The sequence below is a fragment of the Ursus arctos genome, unplaced genomic scaffold (assembly GCF_023065955.2).
Source record: "Ursus arctos isolate Adak ecotype North America unplaced genomic scaffold, UrsArc2.0 scaffold_2, whole genome shotgun sequence".
NCBI lineage: Eukaryota > Metazoa > Chordata > Mammalia > Carnivora > Ursidae > Ursus > Ursus arctos.
Window position 1 is genome coordinate 98,697,599 of NW_026622874.1, and position 21,728 is coordinate 98,719,326.

The 21,728-nt window shown below is 53.9% G+C and overlaps 2 protein-coding genes across 8 annotated transcripts in view; one reads left to right on the forward strand and one right to left on the reverse strand.

Annotated features, from left to right (window-relative positions):
• TRRAP (transformation/transcription domain associated protein) overlaps nucleotides 1–294 on the reverse strand; it is a 108,696-nt gene extending 108,402 nt beyond the window's left edge. For 4 of the 5 annotated variants that reach the window (XM_026516255.4, XM_044390250.3, XM_044390247.3 and 1 more), the window contains exon 1: nucleotides 173–294. The gene's annotated coding sequence lies outside the window, so the exon portion shown is untranslated. The remainder of the gene's footprint in view (nucleotides 1–172) is intronic. The other variant, XM_026516260.4, reaches the window with a different exon arrangement.
• A 4,089-nt stretch (nucleotides 295–4,383) lies between these two features.
• On the forward strand, nucleotides 4,384–20,375 carry TMEM130 (transmembrane protein 130). 3 transcript variants are annotated; one of them, XM_026516264.3, is made up of 8 exons: nucleotides 4,384–4,468; nucleotides 10,729–11,034; nucleotides 12,342–12,501; nucleotides 15,483–15,649; nucleotides 16,444–16,528; nucleotides 17,708–17,910; nucleotides 19,675–19,787; nucleotides 20,123–20,375. In XM_026516264.3, the coding sequence occupies exons 1-8, from the start codon at nucleotides 4,384–4,386 to the stop codon at nucleotides 20,309–20,311; spliced, it is 1,308 nt and encodes a 435-aa protein (XP_026372049.1). In that variant the 3' UTR covers nucleotides 20,312–20,375. The 3 variants fall into 3 exon arrangements, with proteins under 3 accessions (XP_026372049.1, XP_026372050.1, XP_044246265.1); XM_026516265.3 differs by having other exon boundaries at nucleotides 20,159–20,375; XM_044390330.2 differs by lacking the exon at nucleotides 10,729–11,034 and having other exon boundaries at nucleotides 20,159–20,375.
• The last annotated feature ends 1,353 nt before the right edge of the window (nucleotides 20,376–21,728 follow it).

Consider the following 21,728-nt stretch of genomic DNA (forward strand, 5'->3'; position numbering starts at 1 on the left):
CGGGAGGGGAGGGCCGGGGTGAAACCGGGCTCACGGAGCCTACCTCTGTCGCTGCGCGGAGCCGCCGCGCCGCAGAGGCCTCCCCACGCCGGGGCCTCGCCGCACCGGTCCGGGCCTCCGCGCGCGCCTCCCGGGGCCGTTCCGCCGCCCTCCCGCGCCTGCCCGCGCTTACCCTGATCTCGGCAGCCAGCCTCCTGCAGACCCAGCCTGCGACCCCCGGCGAAACCCCGGCAGCCACCGCCGCCGTGCAGTCCCGCCCCCGCTTAAAGCGGCCGCGCCCGCCGCGGGAGAAATAGGTCCGGGCGCACCGCCCCCAAGTGGGTGCGGCCTGGGCAGGCGGCGGGAGCGGGGAGGGGCGTTGCGCCCGGGTGGGCCAGCCCGGCCCTTTAAACCTCCGCCTGGTGGGCGGGGCCGTCCGCAAGGTTGGAGGGGCCCGCAGGTGCGGGTCGTCTTTGGGCTCTTTCTGCCCTAAATATGCACGCAGGAGCCAGGCCTGGGAAGGGGAGGCGGGGGGACAGCGGGGGTGCTGCGGGGCGGTGGGCACCCGAGGGGCTCCCGTAGGCGGCGGTCGGGCCCAGGAAGAGTCCATCCCTGAACTGAATGTGGCAGGCCGGGCGGGGTTTTCTCCTTCCTCCCTTCCTGGGGTCCTGCTTAACCGGTCGAAAGTGGAGGAGGCAAGCAGGGGCCTTGGGAAGGCGAAGGCTGGAGGTGGAGATCCTGTATGCAAAGGAAAGCCCCGGTGTTCTGCTCGGAGGTGGCCGGCCTGATCATTTGTTCTGCAGCTACATCACCCAGAGGCTGGACCGCAGACGGGCTCTGTCAGCTCCTACCTGGCGGGCGGATGTCTCCGGCCAGGACAGAGGGGTTAGGAGAAGGAGGGGGAGTGGAGCAGAGTGCCCTGATTCCCAGTTGAGAGGCGTGAGCAGGACGAAGAGGCCTTAGAAGGGAAAAGTACTGTTGGGCCTCACCTACGACTCCCATCTAGGAGAGGGGTTGAATAGTGAGTAACCCATGGTTACCATGTTAGGTGGACAGAGCATTAAAATGATGACCTGTCTCCACCACCTCCAGGACCTGGCTCCACCTCCTCCTCCTTCCTGACAATAGCTTACCACCCGCCCCCATCATCACTAAGTTACCAAAGTCTTTGTGTTCCCTTCCCAGACAGATACCTTTCACACTTTGTAATAAATGCAGCTTGCAATACCTGCAACGTATCTTGGAAGAAAGGTGCCTTATTCAGAAGCATGCTCCTTACTTGTTTAAAATGTTGCCACTCAAGAACAACCCTCTGAAGTGCTGGGATTTTATATGGATGTATTTAGTGTCACTTATTTCTGCCTTGGGAAAAATAAAAATGGGTCGTTCCCCCATGGAACGAGTTCTTGGAAGCAAAATCCTCTCTACTCCTACCACCACCACCCCCCAAAAGTAATAGGTCCAAAGTTGGATTTAATAATCTGAGGGCTGAAATCAGTGTGCAAACAGTTGTTTCACATTGTTTGGTGGGAAGGAGGTAGACAAATCTTTTGATAAGTTTCAGATTAATTGCACAGCCTAAAGACCTTTAGTTAAGCCTAGTTCTAAGGTTGGCGAAATCCCTGCACTTCCCATGGCCCTAGTTTCTCCTAGCAAAGTACCCAAAATACTTTTATGATTTTTGCCTGTTTTCTTGTCTCTCTCCTGAACTAGAGGTCAGAGACAGTGTCAACTCTGTCCCTATCAGGTAAATTAGATCGTGCCCCTCCTCTGCTTAAACCCCTGCAAAGACTTTTCAGCTCATCCTCATTCCCTGGCCCTGTGTACTTCCCAACCTCACTCTTCATGTTCTAGCTGCAGTGGCCTTGCTGTGCCTCCTGCCCACCTAGGACCTCTGGAATGTTCCTTCCTCAGAGGCACAAAGCTGACTCCTTGTCATCCTTGATGAGCTCAAATGTCACCTCCTCAGAGACAACTTTCTTAAGGCCCAATGTAAGAAAACCACTGTTCCTCCCACCACTACCCCCATTCACTGTCTCATTATATTATAATACTGTAATTATTTTGCCAGGGGATATATTCAAAATACTGTATTCCCCCCCCCCACCAATAACCTCGTAATCTGAACATCACTTTCAGGGTGGCCTTTGCAGGTGATTTCTGTGACATAGATAAGACTATCTGTGACTACTGTAAAATTATTATTCAGTGCAATCAAGTGACACATTAAAAGAATCTTGTTTTCTGCATTTAGTTCTTTTTTTAAAAAATTTTTAAAGATTTTGTCTATTTATGTGAGAGAGCGCACGAGAAGGGGGGAAGGGCAGAGAGAGAAGCAAACACCCTGCTGAGCAGGGAGCCCAACTCAGGACCCTGAGATCATGACCTGAGCTGAAGGCGGATGCTTAACTGACTGACCCACCCAGGTGCTCCTAAAGAAATTTTTTTTAAGATTTTATTTTTAAGTAATTTCAACACCCAACATGGGACTCAAACTTAACCTTGAGGTCAAGAGTCACATGCTCTACCCACTGAGCTAGCTGGTGCCCCTGCATTTAGTTTGTTTTAAAAGACACTAATGGGGCCCCTGGGTGGCTCAGTCATTAAGCGGCTGCCTTCGGCTCAGGGCGTGATCCCGGCGTTCTGGGATCGAGCCCCACGTCAGGCTCCTCCGCTGGAGCCTGCTTCTTCCTCTCCCATTCCCCCTGCTTGTGTTCCCTCTCTCGCTGGCTGTCTCTCTCTGTCGAATAAATAAATAAAATCTTTAAAAAATAATAAAATAAAATAAATAAAAGACACCAATAACCAGACCTTTGAATAATGTTAGTTAAATATTTGCAACTCGGTTTATAAACTTAACATATTTTTTTTTTCAACCTCATTTTTTCCCTCAATTCCTGATGGACAAACAAAACTTTCCCAGGTCTGTAAGCAATTCCAATGATGAGAGCCAATACTGATAGAGTGCAGTGTCCAAAGCACTGCTCTATGTGTTAACTCCTTTTATCCATGCTACAGTCTCGTAGGGTCAGTCTTATAGGGTAGGAACTATTTCCATTTTAAAGAAAAGGAAAGTGAGGGACTCAGAGGAAAGTGACATTCCCAAGGTCACATAACTCTCAGGGAGAATCCAAAGTGTCCTGCTTCCTAGGCCTGGTATGTCCTGCTTCCTAGGCCTGGTATCGTCCCCACGATGGTGATTGATGCTACTGGGAGGTGACTCCTGTCTAGCGCTTACAACTTTCCTAGGGGGGCTCACTCAAATCCGTTCCCCCTCCATTAGGGTGAGATAGCAGTGCGGCCAGTGAGCCCATCAGAGACAGAGGCCATACCTGTAGGTGTCTTCACTCCTATGCTGCGATTCAAGTCGTGGTTGGTCCATCTGTGCCCCCCAGGCCAGACGGGTTCATCCAACCTCCCTCCCTCTAGATGGGATCCCTTGCCCAAATACAGAGTTAAGCAAAAGCAGAGGTGGGACAAAGATCTGGGCTGCCAGCTTCCAGTCTCGAAGACCAGACAGGCACAGCCACCTTCTAGAAGGAAAGACGTGCTCCACTCTATTATGGCGGGTGGAAGCGCCTGCGTAGGCCAAAGAGGGGCCTGGTCACTCCCCACTGCGATTGTTGTTGAGTCTCACAAGGCCCTCAGTGACAGCCACGGGACCACGGGACGGCCCAGCTGTGAGCGCAAGCACTTTCACAGCAAGCATAGAGAGGGTAAACTGGGGAATGACATGAGTCTCAGCGTAGGTACTCGAGCCCCTCCCTCAGGAGGGATATGGGGCGTTTGCAGTCCCTCTGTCCAGCGCCTGGCACACAGTGGGGGCTCCACGTAAATGAGGAGCCGCATCTCCAAATCGTGTGCGTCAAGAGGGGAAATGGCAACCGGAGAAGAACCCAAAGGGGCCTGCGCGCGGCTTTGCGGCGGGGCGCGCGCCTCTGGGGACGCTGAGTCAGAGCCGGCGGGCGAGGACGCGGACGCGGGGAGGCGGCGCAGACAGAAGGAGCGCAGACCCGGGGAGGGGAGGGGAAGTGAGGGGAGGGGAGGATCGTGGGGTGAAGAGGGGTTAAGGGAGGAGAGAAGAGGGGAAGGGAGGGGGCGCGGGAGGCGGCGCAGACTGCTGGAGCGCGGACTCAGGGAGGCGGGGGTTCGTGGGGAAAGGAGGGGTGCGGCGAGGGGAAGGAGGGACGCGGGGAGGGGGCTCGGCGCGGCTGACGTGGGCCGGGGTCGGCGCGGCTGGCTGTGGGCGGCGGCGGCGCGCAGCGACACAGCGTCGCGAGGCGAGGACGAGCGAGCGCCGCTCCCGCACCTCCCCGCATAGCCCGCGCCGCGCGCCCCGAGCAGCGGCCGCAGCAGCGGAGACAGCCGCGTCCCCTCGGCTCTCCTGCCGCTCCGGGGGCAGCCATGGCCCCGGCCCTCTGGCCGCGCCTCAGCCGCGTCCTCTGGCTCGCCTGCCTCCTGCCCTTGGCCCCGGCCAGGGTGGCCGCAGGTAAGGCGCTGCGCGGGCTGGCCGGCCGCCCCCCTCCAGCCGCAGCGCGCCCGGGGCCTCGGGGCGGTCCAGCCGTGCGCCCTGCGCGCACCTTCCTCCTCCCGGGAAGCCTCTGCAGCGCGCGGCGGAGCGGAGCGTGGCCGGCCGGCGCCACGAAGCCCTCTCTTCCCTCCCTCCACCCTTCTGCCCAGAAGTCGGCCCGGCGCTCGAGGGGGCTCCCCGCGCTCGTCGGTTCCTGCTGCCACCTCCAGATGGGCCCTGGCCTGGGAACCGCGCGCGGTGGCTGGTGCACCCATACGATGCCTGGGGGACCTCGCAGCTGCTGGGGGGTGGGGCGGGGAGGTCGATGCGGGGAGATCCGGAATGTGCGGGATCCGTCATCACGCCACAGCCCCCACAGGGAGCGCGGACAGGGTGCCCGCGGAGCAGTGTCTTTGCCTTTAAATGTCTTATCTGGAGACGTTTTCCCCCCTGCTTGTGTTGGCTTCGGGGAGGTTGCGATTTTAGAGCGCAAGGGGCCAGTCTGCCATTTCGTCTTTGGAATGGTTTCCAAAATGGACCCGAGCTGACAGGTTCTGCTGGGTGCTCCCCTCGCCCCCCCACCCCCACCGGGCGGTGCTTCCATGCTCCCTGCTTCCCCACCGCCAGCAGGCCAGCACCAACCTTTCTGCCTCATTTTGGCGACAACAAAGGACCTGGGGGTTTGGGGGGACAGGTGGGACGTGGGCAGCTCTGGTGATGTGCGTGTGTTAAATAGACAACATTTTTCATTAACCCCCCCCAAAGAATGGTAGAGAGAGAAAGAAATCTAATGCCCAATTGTGAAAGAGAATCCAAAAGGTAAAATAAAAACCTGCATCTTAGGGGTGAATTAGGAGAGTTTTGTGGGAATTATGCTTGGTCAGGATGACCTGCTTCCCTCCTGGAAATGTCATGTAGAGATGAGGGTCTCCTGTCCATTGGGTTTACATGTGTCTGGAAATGATCACCGTGGCCTAAACTGCAAAAAAGAAAAAACAAGTACATTAATTCTTTGGAAGTCATGCGTGGTTCCCAGCCTGGCCTATTCATGATATGATCAAGATAAGCTGGGAATGAGGTTGGGGAGCATACCTTCTCCCTCAGGCACAGGAAAAAACAAGAGACTTGGGAGCCCTTTCCATTCTTCCTGGGGTCTGGGTCAGCCTGCAGGGGACGCTTCTGACAGAAGTGGCAGTCAGAGTCCAAGTACTGGACCAGTCGTGAATTCCAGGTTACGTTGTTTCAGATGTCCCAGGTACCTCGGGAGGTGTTTGGGGCTATCCACATGTGCAGTGTGAAAGAACCAATGCAGCCATTTTCTAGAATGTTCAGGATCCCACATGCTGTGCTGGAAGGTGTGCTCCAAGGGGAAGCCCACGGGGCTTGCTCGTGAATGTTCCTTCCATGGGTCAGGCTTCGTGGCGGTTGCCATTTTGCTTTTTGCTTTGGCCCTTTCAGCTCTGGGTCACTCAGTGCGCCTGTGGGGCCCCCTGAGCCCCTCCTTTAGCTGCTGCTCTGTACTCCAAGGCCATGTCACCTGGGCCTCCAAATCTGGAAAGATAGGTTTGGATGGGTAGGGCAACAGGACCTGGGCTTGGTTCCTTTAGCCACATGTGGCAAAGCCTTCATGGTCCATTTCAGCTTGGATGCCCTGGACACTTCTGAGAGCCCTAAGGAAGAGAGGGGCAGCATTACCCAGGTGCCGTGAAACATCTGCTTGGAAAAAAAGCTTGAGAAAAACTACCCTTGGAGCTTCCCTGTGTCTGGACAGGTGTGGGGGCTTCCAGGAGCTGGGCCAGCGTCTGCAGCAACATCGCTGTTGCCATAGCCCCTCCCCATCCCCGCCCCACCCCTCCTCCCAGCCAGTCCATTCCCCTGGCAACAGATCTGCGTAGCGCTGACATGCGCCCATCTCCAGTCTCGCTGCAGATGCTGGATGGCCATTAGCATGCAGCCAAATGTCCCTGCCACCTGCCAGCCTCGCTCTGGCCCACGCTCCTCGCCTGGGGGGACAGGGCGGGAGCAAGAGAGAGAAGGGAGGGGATAGCCTCTCTTTCTGTGAAGCCTGGCCAAATGCCGCCTCACAGGGAGGGAGAACAGAACTCAGCCCAGGGGAGGGGGTGGGTACAGATTTGCTTGGTGACTCCAGGTACCTACATGGGGACCTCAGGGGACTCACGTCCCTCAGTGTAAAATACACATTGTATTTTCTTGCAGAAATTTCTGCCATAGCACCTGGAATTCTCTCTTTGGGATTAAGACACTGCAGGCCCCTTTTTCAGTGCTAGTCCAGATGATTTCACAATCCAAAATGGGCTCTGGGGAAGGGGACTCAGAGCAGGGAATGTGTGACGAAGGGAAAGGCTGGAGCAGGAGTCCCCAGCAGGGGCAGGCAACACTGCCACAAGGCGAGTGGGACAAGGCTGAGGTCTCAGGTTTGCTGAAGCCGGCAGTTCTCTAGTGAGCTCCCTGAGGGCAGGAGGCATGTCCTACACTTCTGGGTTCCCCCAGCACTTGTGGGGTGGGGCACAAGGAAGGGGTTCAGTCAGTACTACCTGGGTGAACGGTCTCTTAAGAGCAGTGCGAGGTGGGCTGGTCCCTCTGCCAGGAGCCTTGGGCAGCAGCGGTGCTGAACAGCTGCTATGTGCCAAGCTTGTTGGGCACATGGGGAGATGATAATGACCCCTGCCTTCAAGGAGCTTGCAGTGCAGCAAGGGAGACAAAGAAAGTTCATGCCAACGCGAGGTTGGGACCACTATGTGCTGAGGCTGCTCGGAGAGCACTAAGGGGGCAAGGGGCTCAGGGAAGTTTTCCTGAAAGAAGTTATATCCACCGACATGTAGGTAGAGAAGGGCATTGGGGACAGCATGTGCAAAGGCCCTGAGGTTAGGAAGGACAGAACATGTCGGGAGAGCGGCCCGAGTTAAAGTGGCCAGTCCCGGCGTGGATGTGCCAGGATGTGAATTTGGACTCCACACTGAGGCTGGTCCACGAACACATTAGCTGTGGAGGAAGCTCCTTGTTGGTGGGAGCAGGGGGGGAGACGGTGCTGAGAGAGGGGAGGACCAGAGGCCAAGAGCCAGGGCCAAGGATGAAGCAGTAACGGCTGAATGCTAGCCTTTAGCAATGCTAGTAGTGACGGAGAGGAAGCAAACGCGCGCAGATGGGACGAGGAGTGGGAAAGGACTAGGGATTGAGTGATTCCCGGGACAGCTGCTCCCTCTGGCCCCAACAGAGAGCGATGGCTGAAAATGGTACGTGTGAGGAGGGGAGAGCCCTAGACCAGCACTGTCCAGCAGAACGTTGGGTGATGAAGGCAATATTCTATATCTGCCCTGGAGAGTAGCTACTAACCACATCTAGCTAGGAAGCACTTGCAATGGGCAAGTGCAACTGAGGAACTGAACTCTAGTATTGGTTCAATTTAAGTAATTAACTTTGATTAATTTAAACGTAATTACGTGTGGTTAGCAGCTCCTCTTTTGCTCAGTGCAGATCTGGAGTCCAGAAAGTAGGTCTAGCTTACTTGGTTCTCTCAGCACTTAGGGGGCACTCAAAATCCAGGGAGCAGGAACATCTGGCCAGGAAGGTGGGTGGGAGTGAAGGAAATGAGCAGAGAGGGGCTTGGGGCCCCTCCAGCCTTCCTTGCATGTCACCTCTTCTGGTGAGGCGTATGCTGTTGCGGGCTGGACACTTTCGAACCTGTAGCCCTTCAGAAATCTCACCTGAAGAGGAAATTTACAAATTGTAACCAAATAGTCACCAAGACGTGCGGTAGTGCTATTGGCAAGAGTGAGGGGTTCTGGGAATCAAGATAGACCTGCTTGGGGTCCTGGCTGGCTCAGTTGGTAGAGGACGTGACTCTTGATCTCATGAGTCTGAGCCCCACATTGGTGGTAGAGTTTACTGGAAAAAAAAAAAAATTAGGGGCACCTGGCTGGTTCAGTCAGTGGAGGATGCAAGTCTTGACCTCGGGGTTGTGAGTTTGAGCCCATGTTGGGTGTAGAGATTGCTTAAAAACAAAATCTTTAGGGGCGCCTGGGTGGCACAGCAGTTAAGCGTCTGCCTCCGGCTCAGGGCGTGATCCCGGCGTTCCGGGATCGAGTCCCACATCGGGCTCCTCCGCTGGGAGCCTGCTTCTTCCTCTCCCACTCCCCCTGCTTGTGTTCCCTCTCTCGCTGGCTGTCTCTATCTCTGTCAAATAAATAAATAAAATCTTTAAAAAATAAAAAAAAAATCTTTAAAAAAAGAAAAAAATAATGATGTACTGTATGGTGACTAACCTAACATAATAATAAAAAAAGAAAAAATAAATAAATAAATAAAGAAAAAATATATACCTGCTTGAGGGACTATCATACCAAGAGTGAAATTCACATTAGTGCGACCACAGACATGCTTTTGATATGTTGTCATGTAAAAATAAAATAATTCAAAATTGTGTGCAGGGTGTGATTATGTCTAAATTAAAAACTTCCATGCATGAAAAAGAGACATGAGGATAGCAGTATGGTTACAGCTGTGTTTTGGAAGTAGGATAATGGGACGTTTCTAATATTCTTTATAAATACATATGTATTTTTTTCATGATGGAAAGAAACATTATTGTAAAAATCTTACTTTGTTCAGATGATAAAATATTATGCACATTAGTAAAGCAATTGAAGAATAATGACTTAGGAAATGCCCGCAATATGGAATTGAAAACAACAACGATAGATACGGATTTCCAAAGTACGAGCACAATTTTTTTTTAAAGAATTTATTTATTTATTTGACAGAGAGAGACAGCGAGAAAGGGAACACAAGCAAGGGGAGCGTGAGAGGGAGAAGCAGGCTTCCGCCCAGCAGGGAGCCCGATGCAGGGCTCGATCCCAGGACCCTGGGATCACGCCCTGAGCCAAAGGCAGACGCCCAACAGCTGAGCCACCCAGGTGTCCCCACAATTTTTTTTTTAAGTAGGAAATGCCCACATATGGTAACACTAGTGGTTACTGATTATTTTTATTTTTAATAAGATTGTTTAAGTTTTCATTTTCTATTTTCTCTATCTTCAGGTTACTATGAGTCTTACCTTCCATGTGGTATTGAGTTGTTGGGGGGGCGGGGAGTGTTATTTTAAAGGGCCTCTGTCCCGGCCTCCCTCCCATACGCACAAGGCACTGTTCTCTGTAAGGTCCCTCCAAGACTGATTCCCAGGTTCCCTGTAAGGGCTGCATCCCCCATATTTCAGTTCAAGTTCCCTGAGGAGTCGGCCAGCTGGACTTCCAGCGTTGACCCCAGCAGGAATCCCGGAGGTCATTTAAGAGCGGTGAGCAGTGCAGTCCGGTGGGACCTCCTGTGATAACGAAGATATTCTGTGATCTTTGCTACTGAGCACTTGAAATGCAGCTACGCGGGCACCTGGTGGCTCAGTCTGTTAAGTGTCTTCCTTCAGCTCAGGTCATAATCCCGGGGTCCTGGGATGGAGCCCCGCATTGGGCTCCCTGCTCTGTGGGGAGTCTGTTTCCCCCCTCTCCCTTCGCCCCTCCCCCCTGCTTGTGTTCTCTCCAGCCCTCTGTCTCAAATAAATAAATAAATAAAATATTTAAAAAAAAAAAGAAAGAAATGCAGCTGCTGTGGCTAAGAAAGTGGGTTTTAAATTTTGTTTCATTTTAAGTGAAACTTACAAAGCCGGTGTGCCCAGTGGCTGCTGTGTTGGCCGGTGTAGACCGACAACCTCTTCCTTCACAGATTCAGACGAAGGGTTGGCTTGAATCCGAGTGGACCTTTGTCCCGAGGCTTGTTCTATCGCTGTCTAGGCATTAGGCCTCTAAGAGGCTCCAGACTCAGCTTTGTGTTTCAGATCGGAATTGTGTTTGACATGGAAAGACTAGTCAGAAGAAGCAGGTAACACAGGCCTTTTTTTTTTTTTTTGGAGCAGCCAAGGTGGTCCCTCCTGTGACATATGTTGGCAGGTATTGTCATAGCTAAGAAATAAGTCTGGCCGGGTCAGGCCTGTGCTCTGGAATGCCCTGCTTGGCTGGCATAAAAAGAAAATCTCTGGACTCCGTTGGGCCTGGGTTCGAATCCCAGCTTTACACTGAACTAGCCACATGACCCGTGGGCAAGTCACTTGAGCTGCCCGGGCCTCAGTGTCTCCATTTATAAAATAGAATAGCAGAAGCCAGCCCAGAGGGTGACGGTGGGTTCCTTGCCACACTTCTCCTGAAATACGGTCTTTGTCTCTGGGCTTCCAGGCCTGTATGAACTCCATCTCACCACCGATGGCCCTGCCACCACGGGGGCAGAGGTGACCATCACAGCCAGCCTAGTGGCCAGTGACAATGGCAGCCTGGTCCTGCCCACCAACACCCACCTCTACCGCTTCCACTGGATTCATACCCCGCTGCTGCTCACGGGGAAGACTGATGAGGCTTTCAGCTCCACCATCCGCGCCGTGGGGAACGTGCCCGGGGACTTCCCGGTCTCCGTCTGGGTCACCGCTGCCGCCTGCTGGACATGCCAGCCTGTGGCGAGGAGCCTCATCGTCCTCCCCATCACAGGTGAGGACCTTTTCTGTTTGCTAATTTGCCTTCAGACTGTTGCTGCAGAGAAACCATCCAGCCTGGTTAGTAATCGTATAAACACGAATTAGACTCATGGCCCCTTCTCTGTTATCTGTTAACAAAGGATCAGAAAACACTTATTACCCAGTGCTGGGAGCGTTGTGCTGGAATGAACCCTTAAAGCACATGTTGCTACTGGGGGTATAAATGAACCCAACCCTTTGGAGAGCCGCCGATCGATATCTATCAATGGTTATGCACTATTTCAGTCTCTGGTCTGTTCATTCTCCTCCCTCCAGCCTCCCACCCTACCACTCCTTCCTCCTTCCGGGAAGTAAGTCCCTGCTCTCTTGGAGTTTACAATCTGTTAAAGAATTTGTCTTCAGAAAGTAAATTGCCATTTGGCTAGTGTTTTATGCACAAATGCGTTCACTGCAGTGGTGTTTATAACAACAGAAGGAAATATTAGACGAGCTGAGTTTGCAACCATAAGGGACCAGTACGTGGATATAATTTGTATAACGAATAGCAATGACCTTTACAAAGAGTTTGTAGTGTCCCAGGGGAATACTCCTGCTTATAAAAGTTTAAAAAGCAAGACACAACCTTCTATAACCAATTTGCTCAACTGTGTTTAGTACACATGTGTATATGTAATGTCCGTTCTATGAAATACATACACACGAATGCTTTGCAGTTCTTCAAAACATCAGCAATAGTGTTTGAATGACAGGCGGTTTCTTTTCATCCTACTTTTCAGCATTTTTCCAAATGAGCTTGATTGAGAACACCTTACTTTCCTGCTTTTGGGGTGAAAAAAAATCAGCTCCCAAATTTATTTATTTATTTTTTTTTTTAGAGAAGGAGACATGGAACGGTGGTCCTTACCCAGCCCAGCACATCGGCCATAGAGCTGTGATCAGTAGAACCGCTAATTTTTTTCTAGACTCATCTAATAATTTGAAATCTCTCCCGAGATTTTCTTTCAAAGCCTATGCATTTCCTCCTGGTCCTGAGCACCTTTTGTGCCAGAAAGTTCGGGGTCCTGGTGAAAGTGGTGTAGGAGCAAGGCTGTGCGGGCGCCGTGAGTCTTCACCAGTGTCCCATGCAGCAGGGGCAATGATGTGGGGGCCGTGCGCCTCTGTGTTCAGTGACCTGCAGGGTCCCCTCCCACCACCACTCAGCTCTGACAGCCAGAGGGCAGGGTGGGGAGAGGCTGTCCTGCTGGTGGCATGTGAGGTCACTCCCTGGCCCCGCCTTCCCGCCCCCTCGGGGGACTCACCTGCCTATGGTCTCTCTCCCAGAGCTGCTCGTGGGGAACCTCGTTGTCACCCAGAACACCTCCCTGCCCTGGCCCAGCTCTTACCTCACCAAGACAGTCCTTAAAGTTTCCTTCCTCCTCCATGACCCGAGCAACTTCTTCAAGACGGCCTCATTTCTCTACAACTGGGACTTCGGAGATGGGTACGTCCTTCCCCTCTGATGTCCCAAAACTTTGGCCTGTGGCTGGTGGCCCCGTCGTCCCACGCAGAGTTCGCTGTACTTTCCCACCCTCCCCTGCTCACGCTCTCTGGCTCCATACGTTCCTGCAACACCTGCTGTGTGAAGCCTGGGGCGCGTGGGGACCAGTGGTGAGCCAGTCACGGGACCTGCCTTCGAGGAGCCTCCAGCCGGGTACAGGAGGTCACTGGTGCCCCAAACATCCCTTTAAGAAAGGTCAAAGTAGGATTTTTCTCCATTTGACTCTGGAAGGACCTACTTGGCTGATAGCACGTGCAATTATACACATGTGGTAGAACTCAGGTGTCCTGGCCTCGTTTCTCTTGACTTCTCCTCTCCAAACAAGACAGGCTGGAGGAGGCAGGTCAGGAAGTGGGGGTCAGGTGCCGAGCCCAGGCAGCCCACAGACACCCTGAGCTTGTGTGAGGGTGGTGCTCTGCGGGGACCCCCCAATCCTTTTGGGTCCCCTCAAGTCCCTGGCTGATGGTCTTTCCCACTCTAGCCCATATGTTTTCACCTTCCATTTGTTGGCATTCCTTAAGACATTTCTCAGGCTTGCAGAGAAACACAAACCAATTTTCCCAGTTCATTAAAGGCTTAGGAATCCTTCTCGCGCATCACTTCTCACCCCCATGGGACTTACAGGCTCAGCGTGCTTTCTTATGTACAGTAATACGTTAGAAAACAAAGTGGGGGCTCCCAATTATAGCAAAAATAGTACATACACATAGGAACACACCTGGAAATGGGTAAGAGCCTGTGTGAAGAAAACTAGAGCTACTGAGAGGTATCAAAGATTTTTTTAAAAAGATTTTATTTATTTATTTGAGTGGCGGCGGGGAGAACCCAGAGGGAGAGCGAGAGGGAGCAGCAGACTGTCCACTGAGCAGGGAGCCTGCTGCGGGGCTCGATCCCAGGACCCTGAGATCATGACCTGAGCTGAAGGCAGATGCTTAACTGACTGAGCCCCCCAGGCGCCCCCACTAAGAGGTATTAAAGATTTACGTAGATGTGTTATGTACCATCATGTTCAGGATGGTGAATCTTAATATTGTAAACATGTCCTCTAGTTATTCCGTAAGCTTGATGCAAGTCCAATAAATATTCCATTAAGTATAATTTTTGGAATGTGACAAAGATTCTACATCTAAATTTGATGTTTAAGTATGCGCATATACACACATATATACATATGCATGAATGCGTATATACATATATACATGTATAAAAATGTGTCATTATAAACATACACGTGGTTTTATAACCTAAACAACATCTGGAACATCTATCTCAACCCAGGGGATTGGCTCTATACTAATTAGGGGCATTTCTTTTCACATTAAATCCTTTATTCACCTTTTTTACTATAATAGAACATTTTTGACTTGCCAATGAAATAAAACAAGAAAAAGAAATATGTATATTGTATAGGAGGAGACAAAAATCATTACACACATAGGTGTCCTAGGAAACACAAGAGACTGAACTGAAAAATATTAGAACTAAAAACAGATTTTAATGATATGGCTGGTCATAAAACAAAGATTCATAGCCTTTCCATATGATGGCAATAGAAAAAAATCTTTTACAATAGTTCTAAAACGTAAAAACTAAGAGAATAAACTTAGCCCCAAATGGTAGGATTTATTTGAATAAAAATGCAGATTGCACCTAGAACCTTAAGAAGACTTAAAAAGTGAAGAGAGAATTTCTCAATATTGTCAGAAGGAAAAAAGATCAGAAAAGCAGAATGATGAGTGGGGATGGGGGGAAGAACTAGAAATGCATACATAAATGTATTTTAAAAGCTACAAATAGGGACGACTGGCTGGCTCAACCCGTAGAGCATGCAACTCTTGATCTGAGGGTTTTGAGTTTGAGCCCCATGTTGGGTGTAGAGATTACTTAAAAGTAAAATCTTTAAAAAAAGTCACAAATAATTTGCAGCAACAAAAGGCCATTCAACAGGACAGAATAGAAAAGGCAGACACAAACCTGAGTTTATACACATATCTAGTATATGGTAACAGTGGTATTTCTAACCAGTGAGTAAAGATAGATTATTTAATAAATGGCACTCAGGCAATTGGTTAACTATTTAGAAGAAGAACAATCTGATCCTTAACAAAAACAATTCCAGATAGATTGAAAAATTAAACATAATGAACCAGGACTAGATTGAAATGTCGATGACCCCCTCAATTGGATAATTTGGTAGTGGGGAAAGCATTTCTAAGAACAGAGAAACAGAGGCAGAAACTATAAAGGAAAAAAAAATGCTAGATTCGACTCACTAGAATTAAAATCTGAGTATGAAAGAAGTACATCAAACCAAAAGACAAAAGTTAAACTGAGTTTGGAAAATATTTGGAAGATACTTAATAGGTAAAGAATTGTTAAACTTCATATGTAAAGAGCATTGAGAAATCAACAAAGATTTTCTTTATTGTTATTAGACTTCCTTTTGAAGTAATTCAGGTAGTTGCAGGAAAAAGCATGATATTATATACTTTATATGTCATATCATAACTATGATGGAGATATGATTCTGTTTTACAGATGAGAAAAGTAAGACTTAGAGTTATAGATAGGAAATCTAGAACTGGGATTCAAAGCCAAATATGTCTTAACTCCGGTTATATTTTTTTCCCCTCTCAGGATTGTCCTTGTCTCTAATTCAGGGCCTCTTTGAGGTTCCTGGCAGGTGACAGGCACTTGCTGCTGGGAGTTCTCCCACCTGTCACTTACAGGCACAAAGATGACCAGCAGCCACTTCACCCAAGCATGGCTGACCTTGTGTCTTGGCTGGCTCTGGGGGTTGCTGCTGCGATGATGCCCGCTTTGCTCACAAGGCATTGGTAGCCGAGCTTGTCACTCCACGGACGCCCCTGACCCTAAGAGGCCATGTGAGTCACTTCTGTCATCTTCCTCCTGTCACCTTACAGCACCCAGATGGTGACTGAAGACGCTGTGGTCTATTACAACTATTCCATCATCGGAACCTTCACCGTGAAGCTCAAGGTGGTGGCCGAGTGGGAACAGGCAACGCAGAATGCCGAGAAGGGCATTATGCAGAAGACGGGCGACTTCTCTTCATCACTGAAGCTGCAGGGTGGGTCTCCGGGGGTTGGTGCAGGTTGAGCGTTTGGCCCCTTGGGGAGCCCTGGGCAGCACTCTTTGCAGGGTCGGAGCCCATGAAGATCAGAGTGGCTCCAGGGGGGCACTGGGCTGAGCTTGGATGCACATCCTCTCTTCGGGTCCCCGGGGCAGCCCTCTGAGCAGTCGGTCATTATCCCCATTTCTGAGAGGGCCCTGGGGGCCACGGAGGAGGCCACATGGCCACCAAGTGGCAGAGGTGGATTTGAACCCAGGCCCACCTGCTCCCAGAGCCCGAGCCTGTGGCCAGACACTGTACTGTGAGCTGGTCGGTCCACATGGCTCTTTGTTCTCGGGCCACGCTGGCCTCTTGTCTAGGACTGTCCTGTTGGGGTTGGGACGGCCTCAGTCTCCTGCAGAGAGGAAACCCCAAACCTGCCTCTCCCTGACTTTGGCGAGACGGGGCGCTTGGGCAGCTGCGGCAGATTTCTGAGTTGTGCTGCAGTGCGTGCGAGTGGGGTGATGCTTTCCCCACATTGCACACGTGGTGGGGGAGGGGAGGTTATCTGGAGCCAGGCCTCCGTCCTGGTTCTCAGAGCCCCACCTGCTTCCCCCAGCATCCTCATTCTGAGCGGCTCTGACACCTGCTGCTGTCGGGGAGGCGGGACCCAGGCATGCCCTGGACAGACCTGCGACCCCCACCTCGGGAGAGAGCCTGACAGGGTGGTGGTGACACAGCCCCGAGCCCTGGGAGCTCTGAGACAGCTGTCCTCAGCCACCAGGTCTAATGGGGCCCTCTCTGCCTTTCAGAAACCCTTCGAGGCATCCAGGTCTTGGGGCCCACCCTAATTCAGACCTTCCAAAAGCTGACAGTGACCTTGAACTTCCTGGGGAGGTGAGTGAACCCCCGAGTGGACAGTGGGTGATTCACTGCCCTGCCCACACTCTCCCATGGATGATCTTGAGCCTGTTCCATTCCCTAAGGGGCCCCAACTTTGGGGGCCAGCGGAAGCTTCTGCTGACTTGCTCTGCAACCATGGGAGAGTTGTGGGCACGGCTTCGTACTCGACGTCCAGGGGAGAGAGGGTGGGCCCTTTGGAGCTGTCCGCAGTGTGGGCATCAAGGCAAAGCCCGGTGAGGAATGCATCACCCTCTGCGTATGGCTTAGACCTGCCTCCTGCCCCCAGAAAGCAAACCATGTTGGGTGGGAACCGGCCCAGCGCCGGCAAGAACAACGTGGGTCTGAGTAAGTGACCGAGAAGCCGGGCATGTTCTCTGCACAAGGTGGACGGAGCCGCGGGGCTTGGTGGTCAGGCTCAGCCCTCCAGGGACTCTGGTGGGGAGGACCGGCCCCACCCCTCGACAATGGGCCATGACAGAGGGAGGCAAGGCTCGATGGGGAGCCCGCAAAGCAGCCAAGAGAAGAGGAAGATGAGCCGCAGGGCTGGAGGAAGTTTCTAAAGCTTGTGGGGAGTTTGGGGGCAGGCGCTTAGCTTAGGACTTGAAGAGTGAGGTGGGAAGCACTCAGGCTTGGCAGACCTGATGGCTGAGGTGGCAGGAGTGTGTGTTTTACTGGGGCCTGGGGCTGCGTGCTCCACATTCCTGAGCTGGACCTGTGTTTTCCAACTTCTGGGCCTGTGCTGTGGCAGGTGGATAACCTAGAATGCCCTCGCCCCTCCCAACCTGTCGAAAGTCTGCTTATCTTTTCAGATCCTATTCAAATGCCACCTCCTCCAGAAAGCCTTCCCTGACTTCCTCATAAAGAATGCACCCACCTGTGCCCCGTGTACACCCCATGTATCACTGGAGCACTCACCCTGTCTTGTCCAGCACTCTGTGCCCATCCCTGTTTGCCTCACTAGCCTGGCACCCCCTTGGGGTCTGGGGGGTGGGCATCTCTTATTTACCATCATGTTCCCTGGGCTGGAAGGGGTGAAGCAGAGGCCAGGACCGCTAGGTGTTCTGTTCTGAAAAGGACATGGAAGTTCACGGCTGTCTGGCCTTTCTCAGCCTTGGTCTGTGCTCACACTCCTTCCTGAGCCATTGCTGAAAAGCCACCCCCATTTCCCTGCAGCCCCCCTCTGACCGTGTGCTGGCGCCTCAAGCCCGAGTGCCTGCCGCTGGAGGAAGGGGAATGCCACCCCGTGTCGGTGGCCAGCACGGCCTACAACCTGACCCACACCTTCAGGGATCCTGGGGACTACTGCTTCAGCATCCGGGCCGAGAATGTCATCAGTAAGACGCACCAGTACCACAGGATCCAGGTGTGGCCCTCCAGTAAGTGCCCCGCCCCTCCCCCGGCGCCACACGGGCAGCACATGCCAGTCAGCCTGGCCGCCACCGCCAGTGTGCGACCTCCAGCCAGCCCCCCAACATGAGCATCATCACCAAACCCACTGGCCCAGCCAACACTGTTGACCACACGCCCATACCTCCCCCAGACTGCCCACCCCTCGGTTCTGCCATCACCGCCCTCCACACCAACGCCGCGAGCTATCCCAGCAGCCAGCGCAGCCCCCCCGGCCAGCTTGACCACACAGCTCTGCCACCATTACCACGCACGCTCCCGACGGCCCTTCCGGCACCATCCAGAGCCAGCAGACGGCTCTGGAAGTGCTACGGCCCACACCACCAACCGCACCCCTCCCGCTGGCCCTGATGCCCACCGTCTGGACCCGTGTCATGGGTCCCGTGCCGCCCAGCAGCAGACAGCTTTGGCTCTCACTCCCCGCCACCATCACTGTCCCCTGTGTCCTTCCCACGTATTACCAAGGCCATGCTGTCCCCATCGTGAGCAATCCCCCGATAAACCCCCCCAATCACAATGCTCCCTTCTCCGCCATCACCCTGATCCTGGCACTGTGGTCACCACTAAAACCAGCCCCAGGGAGCAGGCACTGCTCAGACAGTGTGAAGTGGGGCTCCTGTCATCCATCAGGCCCCCCGGCCACCTCCCCCAGCATGTCCTTCCCTAAGTCACTGTCAGGCCTGGCAGCTGGCTAGCAGTCACAGAATTAGCTGATGATGGCATGAAGTTCTACCCTTCTTTTCCAGGGGGGACTCTTCTGTGACCCCAGAAAAGCACTTCCTTACATAGAGGAGAAAGTGGGATCCCAGAGCCCTAAGGGATGGTCTTTCAGGTGCCCAGCCAGGTCCCGGCCCTTCGTGTATGCTCAGAAACCTCTCTAGCTGCACTCGTCCCCAGGGTTGGACCCACAAGTTCCCCGCTGTCCCCTCTGGTCTCCCCAGCCCCTGTCTGAGCCATCAGGCAGATGCTGTGCTCCAGTCTGGGCCCTGGCTGGCCTTGTGGGCCTCGCTGGGGGTCTGGGGCTCTGCCTCCTCCAGCCCCTCCTGGGCGCTGAGTGCCTCAGGGCCCCCTGAATCCTGCGGGGGAGACAGCATTCCAGGTAATCAGTGCTGCCTTTTCCTGGGAAGCAGAGCCTCCTGGTGTAGACACTTGGTGTCTACACCAGGGGCAGGGGAGGGGAGAGGTGAGGGGGGCCCACACTTGCCAATCAGCTGCCGTGCGCCTGGCGCAGTCACACGGACTGCCTAACTGCAGGCCCTGGGTTCTCCCTGCTCCACCATGCAGCTTTCTGTCTCGGGGGGTCGGGGTGGAGCCTGGAGCTGGTGGAGGGCAGATTCCTACAGCAGGTCACAAGGCTGTGGCGTGTCCTCACAACACGCCTTCCCGTCTCCAATGCAAGTCACCCACGAGAGAGCGAGGAGGCGGCTGTGGTTTCTGTGATGGCCTGGCCATGGCTCCTGTCCTGTGCTATCCATTAGGGCAAGTCATTAAGTCCAGCTCACGCTCGGGGGCCGGGGGATTTAGCAGCACCTCTTGCAAGTGACCGTCAAGTCACGTGTGGACATATTTTAAAACCCTAACACACCCCTACTTGGTTTCTGTAGACTTCCCGGGTTTGCCGGTTGCGGTTGCCCAGTTGGGATGCAATAATAGCTGTTGTGGGTTTGACTCTTCTGTCCCCCGCTGCGGTCGGAGAGCCCCCGACCCGGGGCTTCACCGTGTCTCACCCGCAGGCATCCAGCCGGCTGTCTTTGCTTTCCCGTGCGCCACGCTGATCACCATGATGCTGGCCTTCATCATGTACATGACGCTAAGGAACGCCGCTCACCAGAAGGACATGGTGGAGGTGGGTGCTCAGGGAGGCTGGGCCGCCGGGCCCTGCCTGGAGAAGGGGAGCCTGGCGGGGACCCGGATGTCAGAGCAAGGTCCTAGGGCTGGGGGCGATGTGTCCAAGATGCATTCATAGACGGACCACGTTGAGTTGGCCTCTTCCCATCCGACGGACTGCCGTGCTCACCCCTTGCCGAGCAGCTGTGCCCGGGGGAGGGCAACGAAAAGAGGGAGCAGAAAAGCCAAGGGCACAGGGAAGCACTGTGTGCCGCCGGGCAGCTGAGCTCGTAAGGCCGCCTAACGGGGGTCTGGCAGGCGGGTGATTGACCCGTGGGGTTTTGTTCACCATAGGTGGCTGATTTTGACTTTTCCCCCATGTCTGACAAGAACCCGGAGCCTCCTGCTGGGGTCAGGTGCTGCTGCCAGATGTGCTGTGGGCCCTTCTTGCTGGAGGCTCCCTCGGAGTACCTGGAAGTTGTCCGCGAGAACCACGGGCTGCTGCCGCCCCTCTACAAATCCATCAAAACTTACACTGTGTGAGCGCCCCCCAGTCCCATCTCAGCGTTAACTGACCGCCAGCTGGGCGCTTCCGACAGGGTGGTGCGGGCCGCCGAGCAGCAGGGGCTCGCGTGTGCGGGGCTGTCCACCCTGCTGGCCATCCATGTGTATTTCCAGCTGCCGCCACGAGCCCCCCTCAGCCCCACACCCCCCCCTCAGCCCCACACCCCTGCCATCCGTCCATCTGTACAGTCCAGCCTCTGCCGTAAGCCCCTCTCAGTCTGCCCTACCCCACCCATTGCCTCTGAAGAGCCCCATGCAGGGCCCTGAAGCTCAGCGGGGTCCCTCCTCTCTCCCAGGGGTGCCTGGCTGCCCCTCACCCGTTCTCCCCATATTGGCACTTCTGCCGTCCATCTGGGGTCCGAGCTTCCCTCCCCCAGGTGGCCCTGCCTAGGTCAGAGAACTGGGAGGAAGGTCACCCACGGTTAAGGCTACATCATGAAAGGTCATACATACAGAGACAAGCGCACGCGTGTGCACACGTGCACACACACAGGTACACACGTCACACGTGTTACACAGGTGTCTCCGCTGATGTCCTCTGTAGGAGTTAGGCTGGTTGCTGGGTCCTGAATTAGAACTAATATGACATCAGACTTTCTCCACTTGGCCCCCCGGAGCTCCTGAGCCTGGCCCTTCTCTTTGTATACTGTCCCCGTGGCTCCTGCAGCCCATTCTGGGGACACCCTGTTTCCTGCCTGCTTGCTGGGGGTCGGGTGGGGGCAGGGCTAACACTTTGTGGGTGCAGAGGGCTTTATAAATAGCACCTTCTTTTTCCGAGACCGGGTTAACTTCCATGGAGGAAAAGGCCTCGCAGCAAAGGAGGAATGGGCCAGTGGGGCCTTGGGCTCACTGTGGGGGATGGGGTTCTTGCCCCTCCTCATGGCCTTGAGGAGGAGAAGGCAGGTCTGGAGGGAGCCCACCCGGGGGGGAGCCCAGTGGCCTGGGGGAGGCAGAGTGGGCGGAGAGGGCAGTCCAGATGCGGAGAGAGACCACAGCGAGGCCCTCCCGCCCAGCCATGCAGGAGCGTGGGGGGCCACTGGGGCCTATTTGGGGGGGAGGGGGCCGGGCTGTGGGGGCAAAGCTCTGTTGCCGTAATCTTTGCTCTCAGACTTTGTGCAGACAACAGCATTCCCGCTGTCGTGCAGCTCATTCTCATGAAATACTGCCATTATTGCCGAATAAAGCTTGTGTGCTCTCGAAATAGCCAAGCAGAGACGCTAGGGGGCCGGAGTCTCTTTCTTTTCGGGGGGGGGGGGGGGGGCTTGCACAGCGGGCATCCCCACTGTGTTCTCTGGCAAGTGCTGATGGAGCTGCTGTCCAGGGCGTCAGGTCCCGGTCGGTCGTTTGGACCAGCGCTCCTTAAACTTCCAACCAGACTGCACTGCAGACTGACCAG